We start from the raw sequence: 19,849 nt of genomic DNA, 5'->3' as shown, positions 1-19,849 counted from the left end.
TAGGCTAGAATGTTCAATTTTTGTATTTTCCGGTTAAGAGAACCTCTTACCACATATTTTTCACATCACCTTGGTTTTAAATGGAAAATTGCAAATGGAAATTCTTTATTTGGACATATGTGGCTTTCATTTGAAAGTAGGATGACAGAAAATGGGGTTGATAAAGAGCAGGGGAAAGACACACAGTAAAGGTTAATGGGCCTGGTCTCATTGAGAACTAAATTTTTACCCCTTTACCACTTCTGCACCCAGCAAATGGCAATTCTTACGGCTTTCTTCCAACATGCGGCTATAAAGACTGAGTTACACATACTGCAGGTGGACTCTGTTCAAATGATGACTTAATATTGTTAGTAAAAGCTTTTATTTTGAAAATTTTGAGATTTACATTTTGATGTACATAGCGGCTACATGAGAGGGTTTCTGCAGCATGCACAAGTGTCATGCAGTAGTTGTGTAAGGTCATGCAGCAGAACTAAAGTTCACAGGTGTTTTTGGTTAAATCTTGCATTGAGCCACAGATGCTGAACAACCTGTCGGCAAATAAATACCCACCCCCTTGTGGTCTGTTTTACCTCCAAACAAGCACAGCGCAGCACCTTCGCTTGCTTACGTGAGTACACACACAGCAGAAGTAGAAGAGAGTACCACTGTGTTCCTGCATGTAACCAAGCCCGCATCTAGATCTTTCATCTCAGTTCTGGGATCAACTGATGTATTTCTCGAAACAAATTATGTACCAAATAAGGAAGGTTTCTTATGATTATTTGAGACATGAAGTGTGGAAGACAATCATAACAGGATGAACTAGTGTCAGCAATTTCATATCATAAACATTTTTACTCTAGGAGATTTTAAACATCTCTCAGAATCACATTTTTTGATAATTTCTGCATAAAGCATTCTCTTAGTTTGTGCATTTCAAACAACACTTGCACACAGGCAGGGCCCACCATGCTATTTTTACTTTAACCCAACCATTTGTTGTAATGCATGCTTTGAGATGCCACTGGTAACACACTCCTCCATATGTAAACTCTAAGCTGCACCACCCACATGAGGCACATTTAGCTGCATTCCAGTAGGCCTTCTCTTCCTCCCATTACGCCACTAAAAGAGTAGCTTGCTTGCTTTTTCATCACACCAGGAGCACTGTTGGGAAGGATCTTGAATTTCCTTCCTCAACATCTGGAGGGAAGCAGGCAGAGGTCTCTTTTGCAGCACAAACGTGTGCAGACAGATCCATGTGTATCTGTACAGCTATAAAAACACTGAAAGCAGCTGTCCAAGGTCAGCCCCTTGAACAAACACAGTAGGTCTGCTGTGGCCTTCCACAGACCTCTATGTGTGAGTGTGCACTTCAGCTGGGCTGAAGCATTAAGTCTGGCTGCTTTGTTGAACTAAGATTAATAAAACTTTTCTGCTTTAATTCCAAATCAGGAGCAGAAATTCACATTTTCATGCATAAGCATTCCTACCTCTAGAAATGTTAATGTTAAATTAAATTACAAACATCAAGTAAGTTGATCTACTGTATATTCTTCTATTGGAGTCCCAGTTTTATGTCTGCTGAAAAGTAAACTTCCACCCTGATTTCAAGTGCTTTGCAACCTAGAGGTTCTTCTGCCATACTGCCTGGTATTTGGCTCCATATTTCTTTGAGTCAGCTCTATCCTGGTTACCCGTCCAAGCTGGAAAAAAATGAATTCCTCAGTATTGGGAATCCTTTTTGCCTGCTTGTCTGATCCATTTTTTTCAAACAATGTCAGTCAGTTTCGGTGCAGTCATAGTTTCTTAGGTTGGCAATTATGGTACACACTTCCTATTTTGGATCATGGCTTAAATAGTGCTTCCCAAAATATTCAAAGCTTAGATGTGTCATAACATAACTTTAATTTCCCAAACAGCTTACTTTCTGAAGATAAAAAGTTTAAGATTCAGGGCCATCCAAGATGAGGGGGGTTGAAGACAAATACACAACACACTTTTTAAGATACTGAAAAGCTAACAATCATAAACCATTTTCATTTCCGCTCACAATCTTGCACTACTTTGTTTTGCTCTATAATACTGGAAATCAAAATAAACACAATGAAGTTTTAGATGTAAAGTGACAAGCACTAATACTTTTACAACATGCTGTAAAATGCTGCTTGGGTTGTCTGATAAGTTAGAGTCTTTGCATGGCAACTTTTATTTCAAAGTGACACAATATTTATCACTTTTTTAGTTTAGAGTTTATCAGTATATGTTGAGTGTTTTACAGAAACAACAAAATTCAACAGGCCTTTTACCCAAGACACGTCTATGATCTGTCAATAGGAGGCTTTGAAGCCAATCGGTCCCTGAGCAGGGGTGATTTAGATTTAATTAGTGCTAGAGCTGAGATGAAATGTCATGAGCCCCATAAAAACCTGGCTCTTTAATCTCTTGAGCTAACTCAGACTAAATGAACAAACTGATTGAAAAACAAAATTAAGTATAAACTGTTTCGCACTTTAAGTTTAATCCCCTTTAATTCACTTATTGCAGATTTCCATTTACCAGAGAGACTTTTGAATGCTAATGAGCTCAGTTTATACCAGGTTTAATCGCCACAGGTGCATTTATTCAAACAACAAAAGCTGAAGCAGTTGACTCATGCAATTTTCATCAATGCAGTAATTTTCAAGTCAGTGCCAAAAAGGGTTTAGTCATAAAACGGAGGAGCTCTCAGGGTAATCATTGATCAGTCACTTCATTTAAGGCTGTTGTTATTGGGCTCTAGCCATAGAGCTATAGTGACCCCTACAGGCTATTCTTTTAATAGAGACATAGCTTTGATTTAAAAAAGTTAGAAACTGATTTAAGTTAACAAGTCTGCAGATCTGGAATGACCATCCATTAATCCAGGCTATAGTGTTTCTTTCCTGATACTTACGTTTATGTGCACTTAAAGGCAATTACTAACTCAGCCTTTTATCACCTGAAGAAACTCATTCATGTATTTCTCTTTAGTAGAATTGATTACTGCAACAGTGCCTTCAAAGGTTTGTCTAAAAAGTTATTTAGAAAGCTGCAGCTGATCCAAAACACTGCTGCCTGTGTTCTCACTAGAACTTAGAATCTAGAGCACATTAGCCCCATTCTGCAGTCCTTATGCTGGCTCCCTGTAGCTCAGACAATAACATTTAAAATCCTTTGTTAGTCTATAAATCACTGATGGGATCAGGACCTAAAAACATTACAGATTTGTTGTCAGTGTATCAAACTTTCCCGACCACTCAGGTCTTCTAGTTCCAGCCTATTCTGTCCACCCAGAACTAGAACCAAACATGGAGAAGACGCATTTAGTTCCTATGTTCCACTTATCTGGAACGAACTTCCAGAAGACTGTAAAAGAGGCTGAAAGTCTGAGTTTTTTTAAGTCGGTTAAAAACCTATTTGTTTAGAGCTGCCTTTGACTGTTGATGTTAAACTGTTAACTGAGGTAATATTAGTTTAAGATAGTGGTCCAACCGTTTTATTTGTCTTATTTCCTGCTTTTATCATGGTTTTATTTTCATTTGCTTGTATTCTGCTTTTTTTTCTTCAATTTTAATTTTTTATTAATTTAAAGCACTTTGAATTGTCCTTGTGTTGCACTGAGCAATACAAATAAACCATGCCTTGCCTTAATAATCTTACAAAGATCATGTTGGTGTGTGTGTGTATAAAGTGTCAATTTTTTTAAAGAGTTCCCTGGAATACATGAAAGTTTTCCAATAGATCAAAACTAAAATCATGCTAAGTAAAAACTGAAGAGAATCTAAACAAAAACGAAGAGAGGGACCGGTCTAAACCAGGAGTCATTACACTCAGAGCTATCTTAGATTACACTGAAAGATGTTTCCTTCCTGTATTTAAGACTTCCTGATTCACTGAGGAAGTTAGGCGGCTCTCCATTTTCTATTTTAGACTATGTACACCGCCCTTCTAAATCCACACGTACAATTTCACTTCCCTTATTTTTTTTAATGCAGCAGACATGCCATGCCATTTTAACACAGTAGGTTAAACTTTAACGAAAAAAAAAAACTGAAAAAAGATACAGTATTAATCATATAAGAGTTTCAGTAATATACTGTAAGGACTGTAAAACATCCTGACTGCCCCCTTTTCAAAACTGCTGCAAAACATCATGTCCGAGTGGCAACATCGGTGACCTAGACAGGTTCATGGTAAACATTTAGTAAACCTCCAAAGTTCAGCCAACTCAGCACACGAGACTCTGCCAAGACAAACTATGGAAAACCAAAAATAGAGCAGAACGTGGAGGACTTTGAGAAGCTCACAAATTCATTGACCCAGAAGCTCTGGTTCATCAGGTCTCTGACGAACTAAATGACTCGGAAGTTAGATGAAAGATGGATGTTTCTGCCGTGCTGGGTGATTTTCAAAACGTAGCTGAATATCCACTGCTATTTATTTTAACCTATGTGTATAGGAGACTGGACAACATAAATGATAGAAACAGCTTGATCACATGGGCCCCTGATTGATTTACAGTGGCCTTATGTAATAAAAAAAAAATCTTAACACTTCATATGTGTAATCATTAACTGTATGATATGGTACCTTGCAAAATAATAATTAAATCTTTTGAACTTTATTAAGTAACAAACAAAATTCACTGTATTTTAGATGGATTTTATCCACAAGACCTACAAAAAGAGGAGCTTATTGTAATGTGTTCAATCATTGTTTATGTGACTGTATTTGGAAAGCACTAAGTAGCAGCTTTATTATTTCAAATCTATTTCTAATGTATATCTAGAACCTCCCTGTCTTTCTATAGCACTTTTGTCAACATGAGCTTTTTGCACAGTGTATAGTTGTGCTTTAAAAATGCATTTGGGTTGAGAAAAGGCAAAAAAGATTTCGTCCCACAGCATGATGCTACAGTACCATCAAAATGTACAGTGGGAACGTTGTGAGTCTCTAGTCGGATTAACCTTTTGGATGTTGGTCAGAAAGCTCAATGTTTGGCTCGGCTGCATTTCACTTGAGGATTTTCTTTCACAATGTTTTTTACTTTGCTTGACTTGTTGCTACCATGCATTTTTATATTTTTCTCTGAACGCTGGTCTTCCTTTGCATGTAAACACTTTTAATTTCCGATAGGTGTAAGTGCCCTATGAGATGTTCAAAAGGAATATTGAAGTATATTGGCATATGCTGCTGAACAATTTCATCACCGATCTGTGTTTCTAGGTCCTCCTGTAAATAGAAAAGTCATAAACTGATAAAATATCATCCACAATTTTTTATTTAATTTGATGTAAGGTAAGCTTTACTTATTAACACTACTGTTATTCGTTGTGTAAAGGTTCATACAGTGTGGCTTAATATTTTAACAGCAGGAGAATAACAACTGCTGTGGTATCCTAACTCATGTGGAATTAGAGGAAAGTGTATTTATTTTAAGGGTCACCAGCTGTTAGGACAACACAAATTTGGAAACCTCTAAATGTGTAACTTTCAGAGTCCAGAGGGGTCAGAGCGTGTTTCAGTCCTGCTCATGGTTTAAAGACCAAAAACACAACCTGTTTACCACAGCGTTGATGGCCTGTATGCAGCTGATGGAAAGGTAACATGTATTCTTTTCGATCTAAAGATAAATACATACATAATCTGAAGGATTAAAACAAATACAAAGTAAAATTATTTTTTAAAACTTATGAATGGTTCATTCTAAGCTATAAATAATGCTATGATGGAAACAATTCCAGATTTGTGGCATGCACATCTAATAATTGTTGTGTTGACAGGTCCCTGGATCTCTGTAACTCCTACAGTTACCTTAGGCCTTATGCTAATGCAGGATGGAACAGTACTCTGTGGGATGTTTAAAACTTGTGGTTTTTTATTTTCTTTGTTTTATCATAAAAAAACAACAACAAACCCCTCCTATTTATAAAAATATTTTTCAATGAATGCATGATAACATAAATTAAAGTTTGTGGTTGTAATGAGCCAAAATGTGAAAAAAGCTTATCAGGTATAACTTTTTTTCTTAAGGTGTTGCACTTTATAAAGACTAATGACTCATATTTCAACAGCAGACAAGGTCAAAAACAAGGAGTGAGATTGAAGGAGCATGATCCTGCTGATTTCAACAGGGCTAGATCAGCCTGTAAGCAGATCAAATCAGGGTAACACTGGAACATGGCGTGCAGCTGGCCAGTGAGTGTAACGCGAGTCTCCCAGGAGGCCGTCTTCAGCTCTCCACTGTCTTGTCTGCACACATGCAGTAATGAAGGGTCCTGACTGCTGATACTTTACACCCCTCCATCTTCTTCCAGCCAATAACTCTGGCTGACAGACACAAAAGACCTTAGTAATGCATTAAAGTTCCACCAAGGACATTTTGTTTTTCCTTGTCAAGGTGTACAGTACAGTAGGGCGTCCAGAGGTTTTTAGGGTAAGGTATGCAAAACCCATCCTGCCCCTAATCTTAATCGGTTAATTACTTTTTATCTTTTATTTTATTAAAAGCAGTGTTCTCTGATGTCTTTAAGATATCTGTGAACTACGGCAGCTGGAAAGAGCAAACAATATTGTGTTTACCTGAGACTCTTTCACAAGTTTGACATAACAGTAGGCCTGTTAGAATTGACAGTGTCTGGGTACCACTAAATCCCCTTAACTTGTCAAGGGTGGGTTATAGAGCTCAGGAATGCATTGTGATTTTTGCATACATCAGCTGAATTACAGCCATTCAGTACTGTCACAACGTTAGGGGAGAGACAGTGAGAGCATTGTGTTTTAAACGGTCTAAAACGATTGCATAATCCAAGCACGTGATTAAAAGGTAATGATGGTGGCACGTTTCCAACATGAAACCTATTCGGACAGGATTTTTACCAGGGACCACATATAGCTTGTAATAATGAGTCTGTGTCTGTCAGAGATCTTCTGATCTTCTGTTAATCTTGTGCAAATCTGTCATTTAGGTAGTTTGCGTTGTAATAATTCCCACGCAAATTACCTGCTATAATTTGCTGAACACATTAGTCCTCTGATAATAATTATCCAATGCAAATATGCAACATTACATTCATTACAATTATTTATTAGAATTAACTTTTGAATTGCCGTGATCAGGGCAGTTTCACCAGTCACGTATGATGTGATTTATGGAATGATCCATAAATCACATTATCCCAGCGCAAAAAGGTCATTTTGGACAAGCATGCAAGGACGGTGCACGTTCTTGAATAGTTGGACTATTCAAGAGTTATGTATGTAGTTTCCAAACATTTTTAGTCTGTATATAAAAATGCTTCCTCTGTAATCAGTGTGAGATGTTAGGCAATGTGTAGCATTAACATCATATATCTGGTGTCAAACTGCAATTATCCCATGCATGACACACACAAAAAAAAAAACAGAAAGGAGGGGATTTATTTATTGCACGTGGTCCTTACAATTATTACTAATCCACTGTTTTCCACTAGGCCAGTGTTTTGTCAAACCTGTAAGTGTTTCGGTAATCTTGAAAAAGGGTTTTGTCAAACCCCGCTTATAGATATGAGCTGGAAAGGGCAGGACAGAAACATGTAAACATCCCTGGAAAACTTGCCTGATAAGCAGACTTGTATTTATCTAATTTATGAACAAAAATGTTATTCTTTCACCCCTCAGTCATTAAATCTACCTTGCTGAAAAGCTGAGTAAATTGATCCAAATTAAATAACAAACAAAACTGCTTCAACATTCTGCTCAGAATATGAATGTAACTGCGGCTGGTGTTGCTTAAGAGGAACTCGTTGTGGTGTTTAGCCATGCTTGCAGTCTAAAGAGCAGATTTCTGAATGTTGGAATCAGTTCAACAACTAACAGGAAATCCTTTATAACTGGAACTAGGAGTCACCTTAACAAATCCCAGAAACTGAAATAAAATACTGGAAGCACCGGGGGAAACATTCACTCATTGCTTGGTGTTTGGAACATTAAGAGCCATGGAATCACATTGAATGGAGACCAATAAAATATTTTGTTGCTTTACAAAGACATTTCTACTTAATATTTCTTTTGCAGCTACACAAAGTATGGTAACATGAGTTGCTAAAAGTACATAAAAGGTAAATAAACCCCCCCCACTAATGTTTGCATTGTTACTTAAATCAAAATAACAGATATTGACTAATGCATTGGCATCTGCCAAAAGCCTTAAATTGAGCATTCATTCCAGTCTAGTACCTCAACGCTTGCGCACAAGGCTCCTCCATCATTTCTTCATAACAAACAATCCAGAGGCCTCTAATTCTTTCTAACTAGAAAAGGTTGAAAAAATTATACAAAATAAAGATATATTATCATCTTAAAGGAATTCAAAGTAACACTGGATTCTTAAACTCTCAAAAACATCCGTTTTTTAATCTTTGCAAAAACAAGGACATTATTCCCTTTTCCTCTGTAGCTGTAGTTGTTGCAGACAGACATTAATCTTAAAGGCAGCTAGATTTTTTTCTGCACACAGAGGACGGAGCCAGTGACTAATTCTAGCCAGCATACATGAAGAGCCCCCTTAATCACAGGCAGGGCTGAAACAGGAGCTGACAGTTCAAACCAGGAGCTAAGCATTAACAAGGCGTAAGACCGGAAGTTCAGGAGACACTCCTGCCCTTCAATACTTCTTTGCTAATTAAATGCAGGCTCCAATGGCACCTCCAAGTTCACAGTAGCCAGTAAAGAAATATTTAATAAACAAGAACTACAAAAAGCAGACTAGGATCTGGCAGAGACAAGTTATTTAGACTGGCGGCGATAGTAGGGTAGGAAGAAGCACAAACACCGTCTCCAGTCGTCCTTCGAAGCAGTCCTGTTTTTGATTTGGTTACAGGACAGGATGAACCTAACGAGGATGAAACGTTTCTGGAAGTGTCTATAAAAGATGCACGAACACAGCTCTCTAAATATTTCTAGGTACAAAAAGCTACAACACTACCTCAGGCACTATCTAAGACTCTTAAACTGTATAACTTTATAAGCAAACATGTAGGCTCAAATAAACACGACACATACCTACTAATATTTGGATAAATATTCTTTTGTGAGTGCACCTTGGTCAGATATTTTTTTAAAGCCATCAACAAGTATCTGTTATTATTGTGAAAGGATCTAAGGATGCTGTTTTTGACTAAAATGGGAGTTTAACTGCTCAGTTTCTTGGCACAAACTCAGCTCATTCTAAGCATAGTAAATGAAAGGACTAAGATCCGGATTTGAGGAAGGTCCCTCCGTAAGCTCAAGGCCTGATTTATTCATGTATTGATTATTTTCCAATCAGGTAGCTGTTGCTTTAAGGTCAACTTGATCAACTGGAAGGTAGTTCATTATTAAAATCTATTTCGTCTCTGCACCAGCAGTGTAGCTAGCTCAAATGGTAATTCCACCATTGGCCCCCTCTAAGTACAAAGAGATAAAATTCTTGTTTTTCTGTGGATAATAACATTGGTTCTACGGCATTTTTTATTAAGCATCCTGACTAGTTTCCTTTCATCTCCGAGTGGCTATTTGATTCAGATACAACAGACCAGGATTTATGTGAGCGTTCCTGTAGGACAAACATTATCATCAACATACATAGAAGCTTTTCACAAGTTCTACTTCAAGCCACTTATGACAGAATACCAACTGGTTTACATAAGTTCTAATATTTCTGTAAAGAAGGATGGCAAATGTAAAATATCCATCCACTAAAGAGGCAGAAACTTATTGATATCATCAACAAACTTATGGTAAGAGTGTCATTGGCAAAGGTGGTCTTCAGAAATAGAAACAGGGGTGTATGTTTATATTTAAGGCACTACATATAATTTAGCCAATGTGTAAATGTACACATTCTACGATAGAATAATATGTTGGATGTTCTTCTAAAGAAATACACAAAAAAACATGTTGTAAGGTATTTCAATCTCAAAAAGGGAGAGACAGGATACAAGCGTACTTCTGACCAATAAGGCATAATTTTTTTATCATAGAAGAACCAATTAGTGAAAAAATGTTAAAGGAAAAAAGACAGGAGTTCTACAAGATTGGAAAGACAACCTAATAGTAGTGAGAGCTGGTTATCACTAAATGCAAACCAAGGAACAGACAATGAAAACAAGTATAAACATAGAAAAATGCTGCTGGAGGTTTATTTTAAACCATGAAGTTTTTCTTAAGCAAGATTTTCATTTTTAAGAGAGAGTGCAAAGATCTCTTTTTAATATATTCTGCACACTGGAGCTTTCATTGCTTCCAACACATTCCTGGCAAAACTGTGACCACCTGAGGGGTACACATTATTAGATGGTAACACATCTAGCTTGAGAGTCTACAAATTGAAGCTCACTTTCATGAACAGATCTTGGTTAGACTGGGGAAATTTGATGAGATCGTTAAAACATAACACAATCTGGCAAAACAGGGGGAAAAAGTCTTGAAGTATAGTCAAGTATTAACAAATTAGGAGAACAGGGTGGAATTTTCCATCCAAAACCCTTTCAGGTTCAGGGGCTCTGCCTGGGCCATAAACAGGTCAAGACTGAGTGGGCTAGACCCTGAGGTCTACTTTAGAAAGTGATTGTCATCCAATGGGGAGGGGGGGCTCAGTGGAAAATTACCAGTCCCGCACTCACTCACGCACAGACGCACACACACAAGATCAGAACCAGCTGAGAGACTGAGCTGTAGCTACATATCTATCTCACTCTATAGTTGCCTTTTATAATGGTCGCAGGTGCGGGATGGGCATGGCTGCGTTGTCAGGACACAGCAGCCCGCAAACTGCGCACTTGATGATATGTGATGATGTGTGTATTCACATCCATGCACATTTCCAAGAAAAATACCCCTGTGAGATATCTTGCAGACCAAAGAGATGGGTTGGAGGCATGCATGTGTCTCTCTGTAGATGTGTTTGCACGAATTCAACATCGGCTATTTTGCTATTTGGCATTTGCAAGAAAACCTACTTTTTGTTCGCATTTATATTACAAATGTAAATTTTACTTAATCTATCAATTCTTTTACATAAAGTAAATACTTTTAATACCTTGTTAAAAAAGTTTTTTTCATGCAATCTCAAACAATTATACATTATTATACATATTATTATGTCTGACACAGAAGAGTTTTGTGTTTAGTTTCCCAGAGTTAATAGTTTGTAGATCCACTTTTAACTGTAGTGCAGCTAAAACTCATTTGGGCTATACCCTTTTTGCAGATTTAGAAGCATATGCTTTCCTATTCTTCTTTGCCAAAAAAAATCCAAAGGCTAAAACATATTGATATTAGATTCAAGTCATACATTAAGTGTTTAAGGACTTGCCACTGACTTGTAACTGTTTTGAAACTTAACAATTAACAAGTTTTGATCTAAACTGCTCCTTAATAGGCTTGCCTGTATATTTAAGGTTATTTACTTGGTTAAAAGCCTCTAACAAGCCTTCTTCTTCAGTGTGTCTGATAAAGAAATGCATCCCACAGCATTATGCTGCCACCACCATGGAGATGTGTTTTACTGTGATAAGTAGTTTTAATTTTTCTGTCACAAAGCATTTTACTTCTTTATTACTGCTAGAGATTGAAGACTTAAATGGGATAAGTTATGTTTCCTTCTACATAGGCTTCCTTCATAACTCTTTCCCTTCAAAGCCAGATTTGTGAACGTAACTAACAGCAGATTCTCACACCAGAGCTGTTGATAATCCCTGGCCTGCCAGTTTTTGACATATTCTTTCAATTTTAGGATTAGGGGCTGAGCAATAGTATGTGAAATGTTTGGCATATTGTTAAATAACCTAATCCTGTTTTTGTTGGTTCACACACCTACTGTATCCCTGATCTGTCTGCTTTCTTCTTTTAACTGTTCTTCATGATGCATTTGTTCATTAATATCAGCGGCCTTCACAGATCAGTTGTATTTATATTAATTTACATTATTATGTTTTGAGGTAGTCAAGTGACGGGATTATATAACAATAAAACGTTTTTGTTTTTTTTTCTATTTCAAAAAGGGTTTATTGTTTAAAATCAAAATAAAATGCACTGAAAAATTAGGTTGTATCAGCATTTGAAAAATATTTTTAAAGAAGACTTTAGCAAGGGACTGTATTTATGGTCATTTTATCCACCTTCTGAGTATAACATAACAATCAGATGTGAATCATCGTTGATGAATTTGGTGCAAAACAAAGTCGATATATTACCTGGGTACCAAGGCAGCCCACCAACATGTGAGTTAGTAGTTTGGCAGCAAACATGGGAGAACGGGAGCACAACACATGGGATATGATGGCCAATGCAAACCCTGAAAAAATGGAAAATATTGTAAAGGCATACATGTTACATTTATAACGCATAAGACAAACAAATAACAAATTAAATTGAAATGATATCAAACAAGAAAAAACATTGATAGCTGATTTATACCTGAGATGCAAATAAATCCTGATGCAAAGAAGGCCTCGTTGTAGGATGCAAGTGCAGAAAACTCTGCATGTGCTGCGTAGATAGACAAGTGGGAGCATGCACATTCCACATAACTGCCACTTTCTTTCACAACCCTGCAGTACTGTCCATCAGATGACCAGCTGGAAGGAAAAAAGAATAAAAGATACGAAACAAAGTAGGTTAATATAAAATATTTCTTTATTTGATGTTTTAAGATTTTTTTTAGGTTTTATTTAAAAAAAGGATTCAATAATGTGAGTTGCACTTGGGGATAATGATGTCTCAAATAAAAAAAAATCCTGAATAACTAGAAAAAGTCATGGAGATTATGAAGATCTAAAAAAAAACTTTTTTTTTTTATAGTTTAATCTGATCTTTTTTAGATTAACTGAAGCAGTTAACCAACCAGAACGGTTATTTCCTCTCGACCTTTTACTCTCTAACTCGCACGTGCGGATTTCTGTTTTCCCCCTTTTGTTTTATCATCTAAACAGCTTCACGGGCCAAACCAGATCTGCCAATTTTTAACTTGCAACAGTGTGTTCCAGCCAAGACCTTTCATACCACTCCCTAGAACTGTCCTCCAGAAAGTCATTTCAAAAGTGAGGACACAAAGTGCTGCAGCTGAAATGTTCAGATATGAAAACAAGAAATAGATGAAAACAGCCTTTACGAAGCCCTAATAAGGGCCTCTAGTCGGCCCTTTTGAAAGGAAAGAAAGATTCAAATGCGTAGTATGGAGGAAAAATATGAGACATTACTTTAGAATTATATCTAAAGCGTCAAAAGGAAATGCAAAGTCAGTTTTATTGACATTTAAGTCCAACGGAACCACAATATCCTTACTTATTTAAAGGAAAAATATTAGATAATATTGTTTATTTTCTCTTCTTAAGAATTTTTTATGAAGTTTATCTCAACATGATTTGAAACTTTGGGGCTCTGACAATGGGTAAATATTTCAGAGCTGTTTATATTTACTAAGCAAAAATAGAGCATGTTACACAACCAGCTCGAATTAAAATAATCCAACTTTCCCCCTGTTTACTTTCTGTGGTCCTTGCCCATTTTTTGTTTGAAAAATATAATCAGCAGTTCCATACATGGACTTGAAAAGTATTAACATTCTCAGACTATTTCCATATTGTAATCTTAAACATTTATGTATTTTATCAGGCCTTTAATCAACAGATCACATAGAAGTATATTATCATGTAGTGGCAGTAAAATGAGACATTGCAAAGTTGTATTGAGCCCCCTTTACTCTAAAGATCAAAAAGACATTAGATAATTTTTTTTTAAGTCAGCGGAGGATAAGAGGATCCGTGGAGCTCGCTTCTTTACTTGGTGACCAGCGGGAGTGCACAGCGACTAGCAGACCTTATCAATGTAGCCAAGAAGTGGATAAATAAGGCAGATCCATCTTAGCACTGTTGCTAGTATACTTCTGCATTTTTAAACATCAAACCGGCAGATTTTACCCAAAATGCTTTGATGAACCCAAATGGCTCTATAAGATCAGGTATGATAGCATATTTTCTAATCCATGAAAAAATTAACACTATTACACTCCCAACTTTATGGTGGTTTAACAGTAAAATGTTGCTATTAAATGAAATATTAAATATACTTTGTTTTATAGCTGTGGATTTTTTGTATAGTATGCTTAGTCAAGTTTGTTGTGTTGCAACCACTGCCAGCGGGCAACCCGAGGACCCTCTGCCATAGTCTTCACGGAAGCTCTTAGCTCAACGTACAGTCAGCCATGAAAGTTAGAACCATGAGAAGATTTTCTTGGGGCCAACTTTTCAATTCCAAGACAAAGTGCAGATTTACGTCAATGGATGATGCTCACTGATCTGTTTTCTGTTTCAGATTCTCCTCTCTGGCAGGATACTATGGTTCATCAGGACCAAAACATCTGGCCTCAAAAACAGCTTCTACCCATCTGCCACTAGCCTCGTAAACAAGACCGTGTCCTCCACTGATACCTTTCCCATAAGTGAAACAAATAAACAAAAAACATCTCAGCACATCTGTATATGAACTTATACTCATCTTTGGGACCGGGTCCTGACTAGGTGCAACATGACAAGACAAAATTATATGAAATTTTAAACTGCTGTTTTGGTTTAATAACCGCCATGGTAGTTATTTGTTGTTTGTTATTTGTTCCTCTATTTATGTATTCCAGCTCTATGTTTACTTGTCTGTGTGTTGTTCTTTACTCACCAAAACAAATTCCTTGTCTGTGTAAAACGCTATCTCCCAAAAAAGCACTTTTTCATTCTAATTGTTAAAATGTTCCAAATGCCCATACTGGCTCTATCCGTCATTACGGCTGTGTTGAGATGACAGCAGGCTAAAGCAAAGGTAAACATATAATGTAAATATATTACACTGATTAAGGTTGAAATATTCAAAAAGTAATTTATGAGCTAATTTTGTCATTCACGGAAAAATTTGAGCTAGTGATTAACCTGGAACCCATGCAGCGTGTGGTAATAATTGGCCCGATATAAATGGCTAAACCAGTAAGTATTCAGTCTGTTGGTGCCTTGTTTTTACTATATTCATGTTATTTATTTAAATTTTAACCATGATCAGCAATATGTTGATTATTTTAAGATCTGCTGACTAATTACTCAATTATGATTCAACTTAAGTGCAAATAATTATTTTCTATTTTGTTTTTTTTTAAACAGTATTTTAAGAATGGCTTGTATTTTAAGGATATCTTGTGTTCTAGTATCGTCAATAAGATATGAAAATAAAAAGTAAATAAATTCTTGCCCTGAGAATACCTACCACCAAGCTTAAGATGTTTTCTAGTTAAGGTTTTATTTGTATGCATTTATCAGCAGGAAACTGTTCTCAGATGCTTTGGAAGAAAAGGTTTTAAGATTTGATATTGAGAGGTGGGCTATGTAAAATGACAAGAACCCCAATCATATGGCCAAAGGATTGAGTTAGATGAAAGAATAACTTTTTTTTAACATGGCCTGGTTAAATTTCAGAGCTAAATCAAACTAAAAATCTTTTGCCATACTAAAAAAAAATTTGTTTTTATTTTTCATTTGTTTTTATCACATTCAGTAGCTAATCTGGCTTAGGTTATATTTTTTTCAAAATGAAAACATTTTAGTGTACAACTGCCTGTGGTTAAAGATATACGCCAAAAGATATGTAGTTAGAGAAGCTGGGAAAGGCGTTCTGAAAATACTTTGATGGAACAAAAATATACACCAACCATTTTGAATTTTCATTTTTATAAAAAAAAAAAACTGAATTTTGAAATTGGAAATGTTTAAGGGATATGAATATTTTTACCAGGAGCTGTGTCATTTAAAGTGTTTTAATTTCATATAATTATTATTATAAGCTGGCGTATTGAAAATGTTTCAAATTCTCTGCAGAGGGAACCATAAAGAGCTTGGCATTTAAACCTCCCAGCTGTTATTTGTCCTCCAGTTGGCCAAATTTGCTTTTGTACCATAGCTTAAAAAAAATATTTTATCTTGTAGTAATAGCATAAAGTATTTTTAGGGAAAAGTGTAATCCATGCAACTACATTAACAGAAACACATGAGACTGATTAGTGTTAGAGTGTTTATAGTGCATTACCTTGCAGTGGTTTGATTCCAGAGAAGGCACACAGATGCTCCTGGTTTAATTTGCTGACCAGGAGAGTTAATACGGTATGTCACCTCAATGCCATCTTCTAGGGGTCGTGACCCTCTCTCCTGGAGACTTACTGAGAATACCTACAAGCAGAAGCAGTAGCAGCATAGATTTTAGCTTCAATGACAATAAAAATAAAAAGGGTTTATTTAATGGGACAATGCTGCCATCTGCTGTTTGAAAAATATTCTAAATTGGGTAAAATGAACTGCTATTATCTGCATTATGGCCTTCAAATAATTGAAACGACTTAGAATTACGTTTCCTACCTTCCCATTTACAGCTGTGACTGTATCATTGGTGAGAAGCCATTGCTCAGTTTTGAACTCAGTCAGCTGAATCCTGCTGAGGTTCCTGCAGTCTGCTGATGTGGCTGCTGGCACTGGCAGCAGCGCATCTGGAAGCTGGAAGAAGTCGCCATTATGGCCTCTGTATTTGTGTCCATTAATTTGTGTTGGGTACCACTGGAGGGCAGATATCGTCATAAAAGGGCACGTTTCCATGATGATACCCATTCTGAGGAAAAAAGAAAAACTTGCAACACCGAGCTTTTTGATGGATATGTAAAACAGATGTGTTTACACTTACATTTCACACTGCAAATGAGAAATAAGGGAGAACGCAAATCGCTCTGCCACCTCTGCAAGGTAGCTGAGACCTCGAGTGTCAACTCGGCTTGGGTTGGCCAGAACGCATAACAGGTCATAGGTCAGATTTCGGCTGCTTGAATGTAGAGGATTCTGCTCTGCTTCTATCAGTACCTGAATCAAGAAAAAGAACAGCTGGAAGGAGAACTCAATAGACAAATTTCTGAATGAAATTCTTCTCCAAACACATTTATGCCCATTAAATTGCTACGAGGTCTGCTTCTCTGCAGCAGTGAAACCTTGACATTCATTGAGATTCAAAATTCTTTAAAATTCAAATTTAAGCATTAAGTAGTTTTTACTACCATCCATCCATCCATCCATCCATCCATCCATCCATCCATCCATCCATCCATCCATCCATCCATCCATCCATCCATCCATACATCCTCTCTTACCTTCCCAATAGTTTCAAGCACAGCAGTCATCTGTTCACGATTGAGAGTAGAAGCGAGTTTGGTCTTTAGTCCTTGAAGAACCTGATTGATTACTGTTGGGTTGAGGGGCTGATGTAATTGGTCTAACAGGCCCCACACAGACTGGCTAGCTGCATTTGACACCAGAGTCACATTAGCCTGTCCAAATCGAGAGTGAACACTGGCTCCTCCTGTAGGACTGTACACAGCCACCTGGAAGCGCTTTGGTGTTGGTGAAGATGAGGCGAGGTCAGGCGTCAAGTAAACATCTAGTGTTGTGACGTGGCTCCCAGCTTCAAAGGTGACTTGGCCCTCCTGTTTAGGAAAGTCCATCCCTTCTTTAGCCGGCCAGATGATATACGGACCAACCATCTCTTCTTTGGACAGCTCCTGAAGAAGGACGGTGCATGTTTTAGGTTCAAAGGGGCAACATGATAAAAAGTCACTGGCTCGACACCAGACCTTTTCTAACCATGGTTTTCTTGTGAGTTCAGCACACATTGTTGTCTACCTACTATCTGCTTTGCTTGTTACTGAGACATATTGAACACAGTGTGTACTTGTTTCATAAAAGAACTTCTAGCTTCTATTGTCTACCCCAGTTCTATTAGAGATGAAAGCACATCACATTTGTCTGATAGCTATTTCTTTTTTGATTTTTTTGGAGTGCACTAGAAACTGACTTTAATCTCCAATATCAAAAGGAGTCACCAGATTGTCCATTCCCTTGATCTGGGTGTAGACATAACAAAACATCACATCTCAGATAACATCCCAATGGGAATGGAAAGAGAATGGAGAAAACCCTTTCGTAATTTTTTGATTAACAAACTTTGACTTTTATAAGTCAGCCTTATGAGTGCATAACAGAAAGAGAAAAATTAAAAGATCCTATCAGACATAGAAAATGTTTAACACACTCTTGTTCTGATACATGGTGTATCCTTCTCGCTATAGTGTGTGTGTGTGTGTGTGTGTGTAATAATCCGTAGTGTTTAATCTAACCTTTTTCAACAGTCATGTTCATATATATTTGGCTCACAAGGGTAAAAAAACTAAAATCTAAAGATTAGGGATGCACGATATAATCGGCCCCCTATCGGTATCGGCCTGTATCGGCCTTAAAACTGAATATCGGATATCGGCCACCCCACCGATATTTAACCCGATATTTGATCAGCTTCTGAGTTTCTAACGTCTACTACTACTTCTTCTTCCTCAAAAACTTATTTTTTACAGACTTAAAAACTTCTAAAGACGAGGGAAAAAATATTGATACATTAAAATATTACAATATCTTCATATGCTGATATATTGCCATTTAAAAACACCATATCAATCTCTTTTACTAATGAAATATTGCTATATGTCATCGTTATGCTACGAAATCCCCCGAAAATCCACGGAATTTTGCCATATTTTTATATGTTGATATATTGACGCGGTATCTATCTATTTTACTAACAAAATCTAACAAAAATTTGCAAAGTATCACGAGAGTTTGTAACAGAACGATGAAATTTCAGCGATGAAAGTAAAATAAATTGATCGATATCGGTTATCGGCTACATGAGTTTTAAAATATCGCCATATCGGATATCGGCCACAATCCTATTATCGTGCATCCCTACTAAAGATACCTTTTCTTTACTTAGGACTAAGCAATGGTTTACTAAAAAAATGAAATAAAAGAGACTGTTTAAAAAAGGCTTTTCCAAAATATGTTTGAATAAAAAACTTTTTGATCTATCTCTTAAATTTCCTCTGCTTTTTATGCCAATCTGTTTAATTCACACGTTAATCAGTTCTTCTCTCCTTCATCGTCCAGCAAGATTTCTTAGTGCAGCACTTTGTGACACTTTTGACATTGTGTCTTATTTATATTTTTCTTTGTGACATAAACTTATTTTTGTACTTACAACTCATTTCTTACGATAAGCTAATCAGGTTTCATTGTTATGTACCTTCCCTATATCAGCACTGAAGCTCTGACTTCTTTCCCTTAACAGCTGGACACTTCCGTTGCCATGCCTCTTATTTCCTGTCATTTTACCTCAGTGTTCTGATGTTCCCCTGCCAATGTGTATGTATTATTACTTAAAATGTCCTCACCTTTTCACCTCTGTTTTTTTTCTGCATTTGGATCCAGTTAAAAACCTAACACAACCCTTTGACGACCCACCCATGAGCCAATAGAAGGCTAGCTTTAAACCTTCTGTTTTGGCTAAGTTTAATTTATGTACCAAACATTGGAAACCTTCCTTCTAAATAAATAAGAGTCAGTCTTTTGTTTTAAGAATTAATCAATCACTTATCATAAAGGTTTTCTGTAGGTTGAGGTGTGTGATGCGGATGCAGTATACTTGTTATACTAAAGATAGTTGCTTCTGCTTTGTGCGACTGCAGCAATGAAAACATAATTCATTTTTAGGGTAAAAACCTTCTTCATTGTGGTTCATTCAGGAGAAAAACTGCCTTCCTGTTCATTCCAGACAGTTATGTTAGTTATTCAAATAGCAGATCTAGTTCAACACATTATGCTTAATATAACAGACAGTCAAGCTAACAAAATGTATCATAAAGGAATGGTTTTAGACATATAAGGTTTCCATCCCAAAGCAAATATTTTCTGATCTACTA

General features: G+C 36.7%; 1 protein-coding gene across 1 annotated transcript in view; it reads right to left on the bottom strand.

Moving 5' to 3' along the window:
- Positions 1 to 19,849, bottom strand: part of adgrv1 (adhesion G protein-coupled receptor V1) — a 143,887-nt gene that overhangs the window by 39,820 nt on the left and 84,218 nt on the right. The window contains exons 83-88 of the mRNA XM_015373314.1: positions 17,192 to 17,599; positions 16,735 to 16,907; positions 16,416 to 16,662; positions 16,090 to 16,229; positions 12,445 to 12,605; positions 12,222 to 12,322 (exon numbers count right to left, since the gene is read on the bottom strand). Coding sequence (XP_015228800.1) covers positions 12,222 to 12,322; positions 12,445 to 12,605; positions 16,090 to 16,229; positions 16,416 to 16,662; positions 16,735 to 16,907; positions 17,192 to 17,599 — 1,230 coding nt within the window. The remainder of the gene's footprint in view (positions 1 to 12,221; positions 12,323 to 12,444; positions 12,606 to 16,089; positions 16,230 to 16,415; positions 16,663 to 16,734; positions 16,908 to 17,191; positions 17,600 to 19,849) is intronic.

Source organism: Cyprinodon variegatus, unplaced genomic scaffold (genome assembly GCF_000732505.1).
Source record: "Cyprinodon variegatus isolate N-32 unplaced genomic scaffold, C_variegatus-1.0 Scaffold85, whole genome shotgun sequence".
NCBI lineage: Eukaryota > Metazoa > Chordata > Actinopteri > Cyprinodontiformes > Cyprinodontidae > Cyprinodon > Cyprinodon variegatus.
Note: the sequence above shows the minus strand (reverse complement) of the source record. Positions and strands in the feature narration are given on the sequence as shown.